Source organism: Trichoderma harzianum (genome assembly GCF_003025095.1).
Source record: "Trichoderma harzianum CBS 226.95 unplaced genomic scaffold M431scaffold_15, whole genome shotgun sequence".
Lineage (NCBI taxonomy): Eukaryota > Fungi > Ascomycota > Sordariomycetes > Hypocreales > Hypocreaceae > Trichoderma > Trichoderma harzianum.
In genome coordinates, this window is record NW_020209263.1 from 641,341 (window position 1) to 656,425 (window position 15,085).

The 15,085-nt window shown below is 52.5% G+C and overlaps 8 protein-coding genes across 8 annotated transcripts; 3 read left to right on the forward strand and 5 right to left on the reverse strand.

The window, feature by feature from the left end:
• Window positions 1-690: 690 nt before the first annotated feature.
• M431DRAFT_499649 (hypothetical protein) lies at window positions 691-2,935 on the reverse strand (the record flags this gene model as incomplete). The annotated part of the gene is made up of 4 exons (XM_024917821.1): window positions 691-1,775; window positions 1,826-2,485; window positions 2,543-2,686; window positions 2,893-2,935. The coding sequence occupies 4 exons, from the start codon at window positions 2,933-2,935 to the stop codon at window positions 691-693; spliced, it is 1,932 nt and encodes a 643-aa protein (XP_024769886.1).
• A 1,241-nt stretch (window positions 2,936-4,176) lies between these two features.
• M431DRAFT_96200 (hypothetical protein) lies at window positions 4,177-4,890 on the forward strand (the record flags this gene model as incomplete). Its single annotated transcript, XM_024924799.1, has 2 exons — window positions 4,177-4,225; window positions 4,301-4,890. 2 exons carry the CDS (start codon window positions 4,177-4,179, stop codon window positions 4,888-4,890), a joined length of 639 nt encoding a protein of 212 aa, XP_024769887.1.
• Window positions 4,891-5,194: 304 nt separating this feature from the next.
• On the reverse strand, window positions 5,195-6,154 carry M431DRAFT_499651 (hypothetical protein; the record flags this gene model as incomplete). The annotated part of the gene is made up of 2 exons (XM_024917822.1): window positions 5,195-5,912; window positions 5,991-6,154. The coding sequence occupies 2 exons, from the start codon at window positions 6,152-6,154 to the stop codon at window positions 5,195-5,197; spliced, it is 882 nt and encodes a 293-aa protein (XP_024769888.1).
• A 200-nt stretch (window positions 6,155-6,354) lies between these two features.
• M431DRAFT_125079 (hypothetical protein) lies at window positions 6,355-7,405 on the forward strand. Its single transcript, XM_024912234.1, has 3 exons — window positions 6,355-6,460; window positions 6,519-7,148; window positions 7,219-7,405. The coding sequence occupies exons 1-3, from the start codon at window positions 6,428-6,430 to the stop codon at window positions 7,270-7,272; spliced, it is 717 nt and encodes a 238-aa protein (XP_024769889.1). The 5' UTR covers window positions 6,355-6,427; the 3' UTR covers window positions 7,273-7,405.
• Window positions 7,406-7,446: 41 nt separating this feature from the next.
• On the reverse strand, window positions 7,447-9,309 carry M431DRAFT_499653 (hypothetical protein; the record flags this gene model as incomplete). The annotated part of the gene is made up of 3 exons (XM_024917823.1): window positions 7,447-8,652; window positions 8,724-9,172; window positions 9,249-9,309. The coding sequence occupies 3 exons, from the start codon at window positions 9,307-9,309 to the stop codon at window positions 7,447-7,449; spliced, it is 1,716 nt and encodes a 571-aa protein (XP_024769890.1).
• A 1,149-nt stretch (window positions 9,310-10,458) lies between these two features.
• On the reverse strand, window positions 10,459-11,667 carry M431DRAFT_43221 (hypothetical protein; the record flags this gene model as incomplete). Its single annotated transcript, XM_024915105.1, has 2 exons — window positions 10,459-11,063; window positions 11,136-11,667. Coding segments are annotated over 2 exons (1,137 nt in total), but the record flags the coding sequence as incomplete, so codon positions are not given.
• A 1,302-nt stretch (window positions 11,668-12,969) lies between these two features.
• Window positions 12,970-14,175, forward strand: M431DRAFT_486176 (hypothetical protein; the record flags this gene model as incomplete). Its single annotated transcript, XM_024916365.1, has 1 exon — window positions 12,970-14,175. One exon carries the CDS (start codon window positions 12,970-12,972, stop codon window positions 14,173-14,175), a length of 1,206 nt encoding a protein of 401 aa, XP_024769892.1.
• Window positions 14,176-14,216: 41 nt separating this feature from the next.
• M431DRAFT_96029 (hypothetical protein) lies at window positions 14,217-14,724 on the reverse strand (the record flags this gene model as incomplete). The annotated part of the gene is made up of 2 exons (XM_024924777.1): window positions 14,217-14,389; window positions 14,454-14,724. 2 exons carry the CDS (start codon window positions 14,722-14,724, stop codon window positions 14,217-14,219), a joined length of 444 nt encoding a protein of 147 aa, XP_024769893.1.
• Between the last annotated feature and the right edge of the window lie 361 nt (window positions 14,725-15,085).

Consider the following 15,085-nt stretch of genomic DNA (forward strand, 5'->3'; position numbering starts at 1 on the left):
TGCGGGTTTTGGAACTCTTTCTTCATTTTTTTCTTCACTCAAGTCTCCTCTCTTATGCTAGAACAGGGGGTTCGCAAGGATAGTTTTATTTCTCCCGGCTGTTTTGCGAAAGGCAGGAAGAACAAAAACAACAACAAAAAAGGAATGTGCTATGGAAAGCGGGCAAGGCGGGCGGCAAACCAATTGTAGAGAAATGTACATAGCTTCTTCTATTTCGTCGTTTCAGAGACAACATTAGGGGTGCATACACACAGTTGGAGAAGATGATTGCCCGAGGAACCCGAAAAAAGGGGGTTTGGCTTGGGGCAATGGTGGAAATGTCGTATGCAGAGAATCAAGTTCCTGGGGTGACCAGCTGGGGCCCCTGATTTATGTTGTCAAATTCTGTTTTTGTTTTCTTGTCTACGTGATGTATGAAGTGGCATGAGCAATGATCAATTAAGTAATGGGTCAATGAGGGACTATTAATGGAGAAATGAAGGGATGATGCAGTAATGGGTCGTGAGGGATCATTCATGAAGAAATGAAGGAATAATGCAAGGGAAATTTCATCCATTCTATTATGTTCGTCAAAATTTAAAACGCCGGGTATGATATGTATACATCATATACTTCCCAAGAGTAAAAAAAAGGAAAACAGATAATTAAACCCCCCCGAAATAGACGCCCCATCAATGGCATGCCTTCTCTTTACACAGATCCTGCTCCACCGCCTCTACTGTCATTCCCATGAAGTAATAGATGCGGCTTGATGAAATCATCGTCCAACTGTTTAAACAAGCTCGCTGGATCCTCCGCCGAGAGCAACTGCCGAATGGCGCCCGTGGCGGTAATCGGAGTATTAGACGATGATGGTTCAGCCGGGCTCATAAAGGCGCTGCCTTCACCTGACGGCGGGTTAGGACTAACTGGCGCTCGGGGAGAGCGGCGATTCGCAGGGGGCGGCAGGTCTGAAATGTCAATGTCGCTGCCAATATCGGAATCGTCGGTATTGCTACGCAGCAGATCGGCTCGCTCGGTTTCTGTAGGATTGCGGATCGAATTCTTGCGGCTCAGACTGTTTGGCCGGACGCCCGTATGCGGTGATGAAGTACCAGATACATAGGCTGCGGAATTGTCTGTAGGAGCGCTGAGGTTGTTCAAAGCGACAGTGCCGTTACCGTTGCGACGAGGGTTGTAACCAATGGCGGACCCGGAGCGCTTGACTTGAAGGCCAGTACCAAACGACTCAATGTCAAACTCGTCATCACTATCAATCTCCTCGACCACTCCTGTACGGATACCGAGAATCTCCAGCATACGAGCCGTGGTGCCGCCAAAGATGATGACCGTCAGGACCACCACAACCAAGACCGTGGCTCGAAGGGCATATGAGTTTTCACCCGTAAGAAGGGCTGCCAGTGCAACACCGACAGCACCGCGAAGACCGGCCCAAAACAGCATGGCTTGGTAGTTGTAGGGGAGCTCGTCACCAACTTCCAGGCCTCTCCTCCTCGCGCGGTAGCGAATAAACCAGTTAATAGCCTTTGAAAGCGGGAAAACGGCGACCCAACGAGCAGCACATACTGCACAGATGGTGACAATAATGAGAGGGGGCTCGAATTGCAGAGCATTATCTGTGAAGAGTGCCAAGCCCAGGTAGATGAAGATAAAATTCTCAGACAACTGCGACATGACTTGGAAGATGAACTTGGTGGTGAGTTGAGTACGTCTCGACATGTTAAAGTAGGCATAGTGTTTCAACGTGATACCACAGAAGAGCAGCGACACGATACCTAGACAATGATTAGACTTATCCACGGCACGCCGAATGAGGGAATCTTACCAGAAGCGTGAATACTATGTGAAAAGAAGTAGGTGGCATATGCGATCAAGATAATCAAACAGCTTTCAATCTTGGGGAATCTTCGTACATAGGTAAACTTGAGCAGAAGAGCCGTGCCAATGCCGACGATCATACCGATGAGCATACTGCCAAAGAAGATGAGCAAGAACATGCCGATACCATCAAAGAAGCTAATAATGCCGTAGTTGGCCTTGCCCTCGCTCTTTTTGATATATTGCGCGGTTTCGAAAATGACAATGGCAATGGCGTCATTGAGGATAGATTCGCCAAAAATGATGGTGTAGAGCTTAGGGTCGACCTTGTACGTGTTGAAAATGGCCAGAATGGTAACGGGATCGGTGGCAGAGAGAGTTGCGCCGACGGAGATGGCATCGACCAGACTCAATTTCAAGGATCCAGGGACCAGGTTGAATACCCACAAGATCAGCCCTATGACCATGGCGGAAAGAAAGGTACCGGCGAATGCGAACGTCAGGATAGTACCGATATTGCGGAAGAAATTGGCCTGGTGTAGCTCGTATCCGGACGATAGAATGATGGGAGGAAGGAGGAGGTTGAAGAAGATCTGGTAGTCGAAGCTGATGAGGTTTCGGATGGAATCGCCTGAGCTGATGAGTAGAATAAGGCCAACCACCATGCCTGTGAAGCCGACAACGTTAGCGCAAGTCTTTTGGTTTGGGAGCAGAGTAGTCGAACCTGCAAAGATAGAAATGACTGTCTCATGGATAGCAGTCACTTTCTTCTGTTGGAGAAAGTAGCTTGTGAAGAAGGCGATGATGAGCAGCATGATTGAGATGAAGATGGCTCTGGCCGCGAAGAATTCCTTTTCGCCGACATCATCTAGACATAACCAACTGTCAGCAATCTTTTCCCTCTTTCTCTATTCCCTTGTCCATCATTCCTCATGTTCCCTCTCTTGGTCTTCTTATTCATCGCGGGAGATGTTACCTTCGGGATCGCCCTCTTCTTCCTCTCGCCCTATACGTTGAACTGGTCAGCTTGTCCAGAGCAGCAATTTTACAGCGCGATATTTCCGCAAGACATACGTAACAGCTGGAAGCCCAAATTGGCCAGCTCGGTGGCGGCCATGGCGGCCATGGCGTGCAATGTCGAGGTCCGATGCGGACACGATCGAGGTGGGATTCGGATTCGTTAGATGGTGGAGCATGCGCGAGCCTTGCGGCGCAAGCGAGACGATGCGGGCATGGAATCGCAGGCCGGAAAACAGAGTCGCGACGGCAGCAAATCGAGAGACGGACCAGCGGCGATGAGGCTGGAGTTGGCGGAGGAGAGTTGCAGTGTGTTCGGGCTAGAAATCCAGCGAGGACTGTGTGAACATGCGCCAAGTCCAAGTCCGGAGTTTAGCTGCACTGCGGTTGTTTATTACTCGGTACCAGACTGTAGTACCGTGTTATGCAGGTGCCTGGTTGATAGCGATCTAGTAGCGCTCTAAGCCCTGTAATTGGGCGTGCTAGTGGATCGCTGATGACGAGGCCGCCACCAGGACATGCATGTACACACTCTGTACTTTACGGAGTAGGTTGCCGGCAATATGGACACTATTGAATATTAATCCCGTCAATACAGATAAATAGAAAAATAAGACTGCTAGAAGAGATCAAAATTGATGCCGCGTGGCCTCATCACTCGTTAGCCATTCTGCAGGGCAGGGCACCAATTACAAAGCATCCAGCTGTTCAACGTGCTACAAGTGTCAGGGCCAAGACGGGAAGACGGAAGACGGAGGATGGATCGCCGTCCGTGTCATTTTATCGCTGCAGGGCGAGTTTGTCACCAGTCCTTGCAATGTACTTGTAGTTGAGGCCAAAGGAATATCTGCATTGAATGCAATCTTTTTCATATAAATGCGTTTTGACGTGAGTATTATCAGGTCTGGTGAGGGGAAAATATGTATGTATTCTTGGCATGGGGTATTTCTTACACGGCAGACTTGGCAAAGATATCGACCAACATGATACTAATGGCTGTCTCATATCACTTCCCATGGTTTATATCAGCCTGATATGAGCCTATTCAACCAACTGATGTATATGAGAAATCCAACAAATAACAGCAACTCAATTACAGTCATGTTAGCCCATTTTCCATCGTCTTTCTCTCCTTGGCGGGGCTCTTCGGGGCAGCAGCGGGGTGGGGAGAAGCTCTCCGGGGGCGGCGGCTCGCTAGAACAAAGACAGCCTTTCACCGGCCTCTGATCCTCCCCATAAGCACATGCATCGTCCATGATCCAACGTCTCTCAACCACTCCACGACCTGCTGCTTTGCGAATCACGGCTCTACACGCCATATGATATGATATAGAGCCGACCATGTACCACCTTGCCAAGGGCCTCTATCTCCTCGCAACAAGCAAAGAAGGTGAGCACAGCACAGCACAGTCTGGCCTCGTTCGTCTCTCTCTCCCCTCCACGGCTAACCAAGAGCGTCTCCCAGAATACTCCGTCATCCTCCTCGGCCTCGACAATGCCGGCAAGACGACCTTCCACGAGCAGGTCAAGTCCATGTACCTCCCCAATGCCCCCGAACCAAAACTCAAGACCGTCCCCACCGTCGGCCAGAACGTCTCGACGATAACCCTGCCCGACATGTACCTCAAGCTCTGGGACGTGGGCGGCCAGCACTCCCTCCGCAAGCTGTGGCAGAGCTACTACGCCAGCTGCCACGCCATCGTCTTCATCATCGACAGCACGGACATTGGCGACGGCGACCTGGCGCACGAGAACACGGGCCGGCTGGACGAGTGCAGGCTGGTGCTGGAGGACGTGCTGCAGCACTCGGAGACGGAGGGCGTGCCGCTCCTGATATTGGCGAATAAGCAGGATAGAGAGGATTGTGTCGAGACGATACGCATCAAGGAAGGACTTGTGAAGCGGGTTATGGAGGGCGAGAAGGGTGCTGCCATTCGCGACTCGCGCGTGCTGGCCATGAGTGCGCTGACGGGCGAGGGTGTGCGAGAAGCAATCGACTGGGTGCGTTCGAGGGTTCAGTGGAACAAAGAGTCACGGCCACCTGTCATGAGGTAGCCGTCGAACGAGCGGACGAACAAAGCGTTGTATATGGGCTACAGACAAGACGAGCGTCGGGTGGTGTTCTGAGGCGTTTTCGGTTGGATAGATATGGGTCGCTTTTGCTCTTTCATCTGGTTCGCAAGCAAAGCGAAAGCTGAATGTAATCCATCAGCGAAATTGTATTATTTTATTTTGTAATCCACTAGAGGGAGAGTCCATCATCGGGGTATCATGCATTTTGTTTCCTGATTTTTTTTTTATCCTTCTTAATTAACATATAGGTAGATCACATTAATTGCCCCCCTTTGGCATTTTGTCTTCATCTCTCATTTTCCGCAGACAGCTCAGCCATCAAGCCACCCTTGTCTCTCCTCTTGGCATCCTCCGCCAATTTCCTATCCACCAAGTCCGTAAACTCTTTTACTTTTGCCAAAGCCATCTGAGCACACTGTATGATCAACGTAGCCTCTATAGGCTTGCCTCCCAGCTTCGAAATCTGACATATCTCGCCATGCTTGTTCAGACTGAATGTGCAACTGCCCACCCGCAGCTGTTCCTCCAGCCATGTAGTATCCACCAAGACTATCTCGCCGTCCTCGCCAAAGAAATCAAACGTCGTGCAGAATGGGGAATGCAGCCAGCTCAGGGGCACGGGCTCACGCTCCGCAGGTGTGTAGATGGTGAGCGTCTCGCCTTCCATGCTGGTGTCGGGCTTCCGAAAGTGCCTCAGCGCAGCCACAACGGCGAAGCATGAGCTGTCGATAAGGTTGCCGTCGGCGGAGAGAACGTGGAGATCGACTCTGACGGACCAGCACTTTTGCCCGGCGACGAGGCACAGCGATTCCGTGTCCAGGGCTCCCGATCTCCGGATGGTCTTTTCGAGGAGTCTGGCGAGTAAAACTTCGGTTTCAGTTGGACGGTTGACTTCAAACGAAGGGGCCACCATGGGGCCGAGCTCTGAAGTGATTTGAAAGATGCCATCAAAGGGTCGATCAGGGAACGGGACTGTGACTTCCGCTGATACTTTGGCCAGTACTCTGAGCATAGAATGTTAGCAATGGCAGTTCTAGCTTGAAGTTAAAGCGCACTATATATCGGATATGAATTGAACCTGCCTTGTCTTCCCCAGCTTTACATCTGCCACGCCATAGTCATCTCCAAAGCTGAGTTCCAGAGATCTAAATTCGTCGAGTTTTCGGCCGTCTAATCTCAACCCTTCGCTGATAGCCTGGAGGGTAAAAGTCCGCTCGCTTAATGACGGTTCCGCTTCTCGAGGCATGATGAATTAATATTTTGTGATTTTTTAGAGAAAAGAAAAACCATGCAATTTGCTTTTCTGTTTCTCTCCAAGAGTGAGTTTGATGATATGAAGCTCTCAGTGAGAGTGCAGAACGCCACTGAAAAATTCTGCCGGGCGGTGTGCATAAAGTTGCATGCATCTAAGCTGGTGCCGCGACTTTGATCCAACGACACACGCGCCTAGCTATTACTGATTCTCCATTATATTTCAATCTGCTGCTTCAGCGTCTTTTATTGTGCAAATCTTGACAAGATGACTACCGCTCATAGACCTACTTTCGATCCCGTAAGAAACCACCTCTCCGGGTGTAAACGACATTGGCAATGCTAATCCCAACTCTTAGGCTCGTGGCAAAGAGGCCCTGCGAGGCCCTGCCTACCACCAGCGACTCCTACCAGCACACACCCAGCTCAAGTACCGAAAGGCGGGACAAGGCGGCGATGCCGACGAAGAGCCCACGCGCGACCTCGCTGCCGAGCTTCTTGCGGCTGAGGCAGCCCACTTCAAGAAGAAGAACGGCGGCGTCTTGGCCCCTGAGGATGACGAGGAGGGAGATGTAGAAATGACCTCCGCCCGAGGAGAGAAGAGGTCGCAGTCTGCCAACGGCGAAGAAGAAGAGGATCTCGAGGCGAAACGAAGGAGGATATTGGAAGAGAGCAGAGATATCGACGCAGATGACGACAGTGAAGAGGAGGAAGATAGCGACGAGGACGAGGACAGCGATGACGACGAAGATGCAGAGCTGCAACGAGAACTGGAGAGAGTAAGGAGGGAGCGTGAAGAGAAGAAGAAGAAGGAGGAGGAGGAACGTGCGAGAGAAGAGCAAGAGGCTCGAGAACGTGACATTGCGCTCGGCAATCCCCTCCTCAATAAGCAGGATTTCACGATGAAGCGCCGATGGGACGATGACGTCGTGTTCAAGAACCAGGCTAGAGGGACAGAAGACAAGAACAAGAAGAAGGAGTTTGTGAATGTGAGTTTCACTACCAAATTTATCTGTTTAGTTTTTTATTTAAGAGTCACTAACAATTTTCTCCCTTTAGGACATGTTACGTTCTGATTTCCATAGACGGTTCATGAGCAAATATGTTCGGTAATTATGGGAGCGGTTCGGCAATTTTCAGGATTAGCGACGGGCAAGATTTTTCTATTTTTTTCTATTTCTTTTCTTCTAGAGGACGATAGACGCCATCATCATAATGAATCACAAAGCCTCCACGGCGACATCACATCTCTTCTTCATCCATTGACAACAAACACATGCTCCGCTCTTAATGCTTTTCTTCCGCAAGCAGCCTACCCTCCATCTCCTCAAAGGCAGCCAAAACCTTGCCATACTTTTGATATGTGCCCTCCCGATATCCAATGTCCACTTTTTCAATCGAGCCCTCCTCCGTCCACCGCTTGCCAATCAGCTCGTCAAACGTCTCGCCGTCGTTCCGCTCCAGAGCCCAGCACGCCTTGTACGCACCTCCTAGGGCACATGCGTTACCCCCGACATCGAGTTTATAGACGCCGTCTGCGCCGCCGAGGACATCGCCCAGTACTCGTGTGATGGCTGGGTTCAGGGATCCGCCGCCTACGAGGTAGATGCGACGGGGTTGTGCGGGGAGGCCGTCGCGTGGGGTGTGAACAAGCTTCTGTGAGCGGAGACGCATGGAAAGAGCTTGAGATTCGACAATGGCACGAGCATCGGCTTCTTTAGACCAGCCTTCCGGGGATTCCTTCAAGTCGGTGCCGTCCCCATTGCAAGTGAACCGCCAGGTTCCGGCACGGATATTGGGCACCGTCTCTCGAAGGTAGAAGTACAGGCCAATCTTTGCTCGGTCACCTTCACTGTCCACGCCCAGGGGCTTCGTTTCCAGCACGGCCTTGTTGAAGTTCTCCCAACCTGTCGCACCGCCTTCAGGCTTGGGCAGTGTATCGCGGACTTTTTCACGGGCAAGACCGCCGTTTTTGTAGCACAGCATGAACATGTAGTTACCGGGCGTTGTAGGGTGGTTGAAAAAGTGATACGACTCGTCCGGCTTATACGTAGGCGTGTTCATAAGGAAAGTAGTTGACGTGCCAAGCGAGACAATGGCATCAAGAGGACGCAAGGGGAGCGCAAGGATAGTGGCCGGGTTGTCGCCAGTAAAAGAGACAATCTGGCAATCCGCGCTGAAGCCGTACTTGTTGACAAAGTAGGGCGAGATGGAGCCCATAGAGCCACCGCCATCCATACGAGGCTCGCCGAGCTTCTGGCGTAGATCGGCTACACCGGCCGGCCCGGCAGAGAGGGCCAGCAGACGCTCGCTCCAAGTCTGGTTGGGGATGTCCCAGAGGTTCATGCCGCAGACGTCGCTGACGTCGAGGGGAGCAATAGAGCCCATGAGCACGGAGGCGAGCCATGAAGATACGAGGGAGATTCGCTTTGAGTTTGCGTAGACTTCTGGCAGGACTCGTCTGATTCTCATGATTTGGAGTCCGGTGAATCTCTGGAATACCATCAGCTTCACAAGACGTTCAAGGAGAGAGAAGGGGGGAGAGAGGACATGACACAACTTACATGATGGGCACCGCTGCCCGTAACCTCAGCCAACGTCTCCCTATTTCCCAACTCGGCATCAAAAGCAACCAACTCATCCTGCGTGCTATGATCCTGCCAATTCGGCGCAAACTCATGCGCCAGCGCCTTATCCAACTGCTCAACCAGCGGCTTTTTCGCATCCAGCCCACCCAACAGCTCCTCCGCACTCGCACTCCAAAACACACTCCCATGCTGCTGTCCCGAACCGCTGATTCCCTTAATGCGGCTCATGGGCACGGGCATCGCCTTGCTCAGACGCTCCAGCACCAGGTCGAGCGACTCCAGCCACAGGGCGACGGGGGCAAACACCTCGCCCGTCTGCTCGCGCACGTGGACGCCCTTGTGGATGCCATACTTGGCGCCAAAGTCTTGGTCAAAGTCGACTTTGGCTTCGGCGACGCCTTTGAGGTTGGAGTTGACGACGATGGCTGAAGGATGGGTGGTTTTTGTGTTAGTTTGCGCGCCTTTTGAACGGTGTTTTTCTTCATTCGAGAGGGGACGAACCCTTGAGTTGCTGGGTGGAAAGGTCAAAGCCCAGGTAAAGGGGCCCGTTGTCGGCACTCATGGTCACAGAATCGATGTCTTTCAAACTCCAGTATGTTGTGTTGCTTATCCAATGCTTCGTGGTTCCTCACCACTTATGTCTCTGTACAAGATCCTGTAGTGATGAGGGGTCTATAAATGGTTATAATATAGCTCAGACCTTCAATATCGCCAAGCCAATTCACCACAAGCTAAAAAGCAAAGAGCCACACCCTTTCAACAATTCAAAATAAGCTTGAAAAGCGTTTAAACGGGCTCTGGCCCAGCTTTATGGGAGCGACGAAAGCTGTCAGACGTAATAGTTACACCACCCCAAAGCTGCCCTGACATACGCGCGCTTAAACAAAATTCCCCATATATGCCTGGAGATAGTTCCATTGTTCTAGTTTTCTCGGGCGATTAGGCTAAAGTACATGGAGTAAGGATTTGCGGATGGGTATGACACAATTTAGCCACCTTGGACTACATCATGGTCCTCTTTTTTTTGTCCTTTTTTTTTTTCAACTGATTGATCATGGGATTGGATTGTCTTGAGCCATGGTCGAAAAGTGCTTGGGGAGAGGAGATGTGGATGTGGATTATAGAGGGGCTCATCGTGTCAGTAATTTAGCCTAAATAGAGCTTGGTCACTACTACTTTGAGGCGCTGCTAGTAGGCGGTATCTTGGCTCATGGGTTTATGTATACGGTACTTGAGCCAAGGACGATAACTGCTGTGCTTGCTCTTGGCCATCCACAATATGTTCCGTATTCGATATTACATCTCGTCTCAGGTAATAAATGCCATGCAATAGAAGCATGCAGATGAACTTGAAGAACAGAACCTATATAGAGTGCCATCGTTCATCTCAAATCTTCTCGTTCACCCCGTTACCTTTACATGTACCAATATGAGCACTACTTCCACCAACCCTGGTCACGAACCATCAGCATCATCAGACGGCCAAGATAACGGCCTGGCTGCGGAGCCGGAACCAGACCCGGAGCATTGCCGGAGCATGGGACTACGGAATGTTCGCATGAGAGATCGGAGCCGGGGCCTCTGCGGGCCTTGGCGAAGCAATAGCCGCGTGTAAATCAAGTCCAGTACTACCTTGACCCTATCTACCTAGTCTAGGATTTATACAGAAAATGGAAATCAATGCCAAAGGAAAACAAGGGTGCTGCCGTCTCTAATGTTTGTGCTTGTGGTCGTGATCGTGCTCTTCCTCCTCTCGCTCTGACTCTTCCGAGACACTTGCTCGGGCGCTGCCTGGGATGAATTCGTCGAATCGCTTGTTGACCTCTGCATCCCGCGATACAAAGCGCACGCGGATTCGCTTCACACCGCGCACCTTGCCTCCTACCTGAGTGCGCACCGCATCTTCCAGGTCCTTCACGTCGTCAATTGTCCATGCGCCGGGCACTGCCATCTCCAGATCGACCAGGTAGTTGGGCCCGGACTTGGTCCCAGTGATGTCGCGCAATTCGGCTCGATGGCCTTCGCTGACATTTGCAATTGCTCGATGCGCGTGTTTGCGAATCGATGCCTTGACTTCGTCGTCCAGGCTTTGGTCAATGAGCTCCAGGAAAGCGGATTTCGTGTTACCCAGGCCGGCGTGGAGGACCATGGCGGAAATGAGGAGACCGCCGACGGGATCCAGCCAGGCGGCGTTTTCAATGACATTGGCCCCGACAATCGCAAAGAGCGTCACGATACCTGTCAAGCTGTCGATGCGGTGGTGGATGGCGTTGGAGGCGAGGACAGACGACTTGCGTTCGCGCGCAACCTTCATGGCTGTAGAAATCGCGTGTTAGAAGACAGATTCACTACAGCGGGGGAGGCATGGATAGCAATTAGTCCACATACTGGCTTGGTATAGCCATTCCTTAATCAGAATGGTGCCCGCTGCCAGCCAGGCGGCATGTAAGCTGGGGATGCCGAGATCCGCGTGACTGTGCGAGTGAGAGTGTCCATGTCCATGCCCGACGTGTTCCAACACATGATGGGCAGCTTCCGGGTTCCAATGGCCATAGAGCGTCACAGCGCTCTCGAAGCCCATGTAGAAGCCGCCCACAATCAGCATGCCCGACACGCCGAGCGCGCCCAGGCTCTCAACCTTGCCAAAGCCCAGGGGAAATCGGTCGGTCGGCGATTTAAGGCTCCACGACACCGTGGCAAGGGTCAGAATATCCGAGGCCAGATCGGCGATGCTGTGCCAGGCGTCGGCAATCATGGCCTTGGAGTTGAAGGCCCAGCCGCCAATGAACTTTGCAATGGCCATGCTGAGGTTGCTGAGCAGGCCGATGCGGGTGATGCGCACGCCGGGGTCGTTCTTGTCCGTCGACATCAGGAAGGTGTTGTCGTGGTGATGGTGATGGCCAAACAAGCCGTGGCTGTGGCCGTGACCGTGATCGTGTCCATGGTCGTGACCGTGATCGTGGTCGTGGTTGTGCTGGTCGCGTGCCTGGCGAGCGGCGCCCATGATGAAGGGCAGCGAGCGGATGCGGCCGCGGAAGACGGGGCAGATGTGAAGCACGGCGCTGCGAGAGGTCAAGGTGTCGGCCAGGGCAAGATGGCAATTGGACGAGGCCGACAGCGAGAAGGGCGGCACAATCGGGGGCGAGGACAGCGTTTGTAGCAGCCGGCGCGAAGGTTCAATGTGATGTGTCCTCTTGAGCTGGCTAAATGTGGTGGACGAGACCGTGCCTGGCGGATATAATTTGAGACTGGCAGCCCCGGACCAGCGCACGGCCAGGCCCGTGGAGCGCCTGGCCTGGGCAGACATACAGCGTCTCTGTTTCAGCCCGTGAGCCGCGCAAGGGAATGCTGAGGGAGAGGAACGATGCGCCGGAGACAATGGCGGCTCTCTACGGGACTATCGGCCAGCTGGATGCAGACATGAGAGTTTTCCTAACGTCTCTTGCTACAGGGCCCGGATTGCGCTGCATTGCGTGCGGCTGGGGAGTTGCGCGAAAAGAAGTTGAAGAGCGGGAGAAATGACCGGGTCCGTGGTCCGGAGACCGAGTTCGCCGGTCAGGCCACTGCAACTGAACTGCTGCAGGACTGATCAACAGGTGCTGCATCGGGATGGATTGATGGGATTTGGTGGATGTACCTCGGGGCTTAGTTCCGATGTTGGGGGGTGCTGATGGTCATCTTCAGGCGGCTCCAGGCACTGTTGGTGCTGCTTGGGGCGCTGGAGCTGGGCGCTGGTCCACTGGAAGCGCTGGAGAGGGTACTTTCATGGAGTCCGTGCTATTGATCTTCTTGCACATTAAGGTGTCAATTCGGAGCTGCCCGTTGATGTAATGGTGCGTCATTCTTTGTCAGCAGCCATGATCGGGGTGCATCAACCCCGTTGCGCCTAGATCGGACGAAGTGTTTAGATAATCACGGAGCTGGATTGATTCCATCTTTGCAGACTGGCCTGGTAATTTGCCTTCAACCAGTGAGCACTGGGTACGCATCTATTCAACCTTACTTGCCAAGCTTGCTTACACGCCGCCTACAATACCAGACTGCTAGGTACCTACCTGGTAGTATCTCACAGCTACCTAACGCGAGATCGCCCTGCCCGACAAAGTATCGAGAATCAGTTCGATCGACTGCTGTCGCGGCATTCTCTTGGATATATCCCTCTCCCCAGGCCAAAAAAGACCGTCTCCACGACATTGATGCCAATTGGCACCAGCAAATCCCAATGAGGAAACCGTTGATGCGAATCCCCTATACTGACATTCTCCCGCCGCCAACAATCATCCCTGCCTCGGCTCATTCTCTCCAAGGTGCCCTCGCCGGCCTCCACAACTTCTTCGCAGCGCCTCCACCTAACCAGCTGCCTCACTCTACTGTTGTTCTCACAGGTGCCGGGCTGTCGGTGGCATCTGGGCTGGCCGACTACCGAGGCCCCAATGGCACATATCGAGTGAACAAGACGTACCGTCCCATCTACTACAACGAGTTTGTACAGAATCACGAGGCTCGCAAGAGGTATTGGGCTAGGAGTTTTCTTGGGTGGTCTAGTCTTCTCAAGGCAAAGCCCAACTCCGGTCACTATGCAATCAGAGATTTGGGACAGTTGGGCTTAATAAGTGCTGTCATTACGCAGAATGTCGATTCCTTCCACCCTATAGCCCATCCCCAAATCCCCTCGCTCGAGCTCCATGGCTATCTGAGGTCAACCAAGTGCACTACCTGCCACACTGAATACTCACGCGAGGAGTTCCAGCATCACCTTGCCCGGCTGAATCCTCGCTGGGCAGCTCTTCTGGAAGAGGCGCTGGCATCGGGAGCTCTCGACACCGAGGATCCTGAGGAAAAGAAGTTCAGAGGGTTGAAAGTCAACCCCGATGGCGATGTTGACTTTCCCGATGCACCTTATACCACGTTTAGGTACCCTCCCTGTCCTCGATGCTTGGCCGACCCACCTATCAAGGCAGAGGGCTACAGACATACAGTTAGGGCCGACAGTGACGGTGCCTTCATTCTTCCAAGCTCGGCTGGTGTGTTGAAGCCAAATGTTGTCATGTTTGGCGAGAACATTCCCACCCACGTCAGAACTGCGGCCGAAGATGCCGTCGATAACGCCGGCAAGCTTCTTGTCCTCGGGACATCGCTTGCCACCTATTCGGCATGGAGATTGGCTAAAAGAGCCAAAGAGAGGGGCATGCCCATCGCCATCGTCAACATGGGTGGCGTAAGGGGGGAAGACCAATTCTTCAAAGATGTAGATCCTACGCAGGCCGGCGAACGAGCCGTCAGGGTTGAGGTGTCGACAGACGATCTTCTCCCAACTCTGGTATCTCAGCTTCGCCAGAGGCTCGCATCTAGCTCGAGACCTCATGATACCGCACTGCCCAACGATCTGCGAGAAAATTCGTCTATCTTCAAAGATATGCTCTCTTAGACATCTGTAGATAATAATTGCGCTGCATCATAGACCATGACTCAGAAGAAGTTTCCGAAACTGGCCGTCTTCGTCTTCACAGAAGCTTCGGGTTGGACCTGCTGAGCGCTACTTTCGGGTTGGCTCGTCATCTTCGCCTGAGATTCCGTCTGCTTCAGCTTGGGTTGCTTCTCGGGGTTCCGGGATGCCTCGTCGCGCTCAATGGCTTGCAGCACTTAAGCCATATGTCAGCCATCTGACAGTAATACACAGATAGAGTTGTTACCAGGATTACTCACCCTCTTCCCATTCTGTCTCTTTCTGAGCATCTCCGGTTCCCAGGAGCTTTTCTACATCTACGTCCTCTCCATTCTGTATGCGCTGGACCACTTCTCGAAGCTGGGCAATTCTCAGTGCGGACTGTCGCATGTATCGCTCTGTCTGATTCCGCAGCGCAATCATCTGGATTGACATGGATCCGATGAATAGAAACATGACAATGAAGTAGGTGGCCGGATTCCATTCCTTCTTCGCCTTTGCCTTCAGCTTGTTGCGGTTCGCCTTGCGCATCGGCTTGGGTATCAGAGACCTCCAAAAAGATCCTTCCACGATGGTGTATGGCGCTGTGCTGGAAAATCGCAGTCCTAGGCTTGCACGTGCAACGTTGTTGGCAGCAATGGCTGCCATGGTTTGCCTGCCGGCGTGCAGCAAAAGCCGTTGAGCCATCATTGTCGAAATTCGTGCCTGGTTTTTTTTGCGGATTTTGACGCTCGCTACTTCCATGCAGTTGGTTGAAGGTTTTCTAGAACCCGGCAAATCGTAGTCGGATCTCCGAAATGGCGCTTGTCCGGTCCAGTTGCCCTAGACAACCCCCGATATTTACCCGTGACAGCTCTAACCCGGCATCCCTGCTCTCTAGCAGTTGAAGATT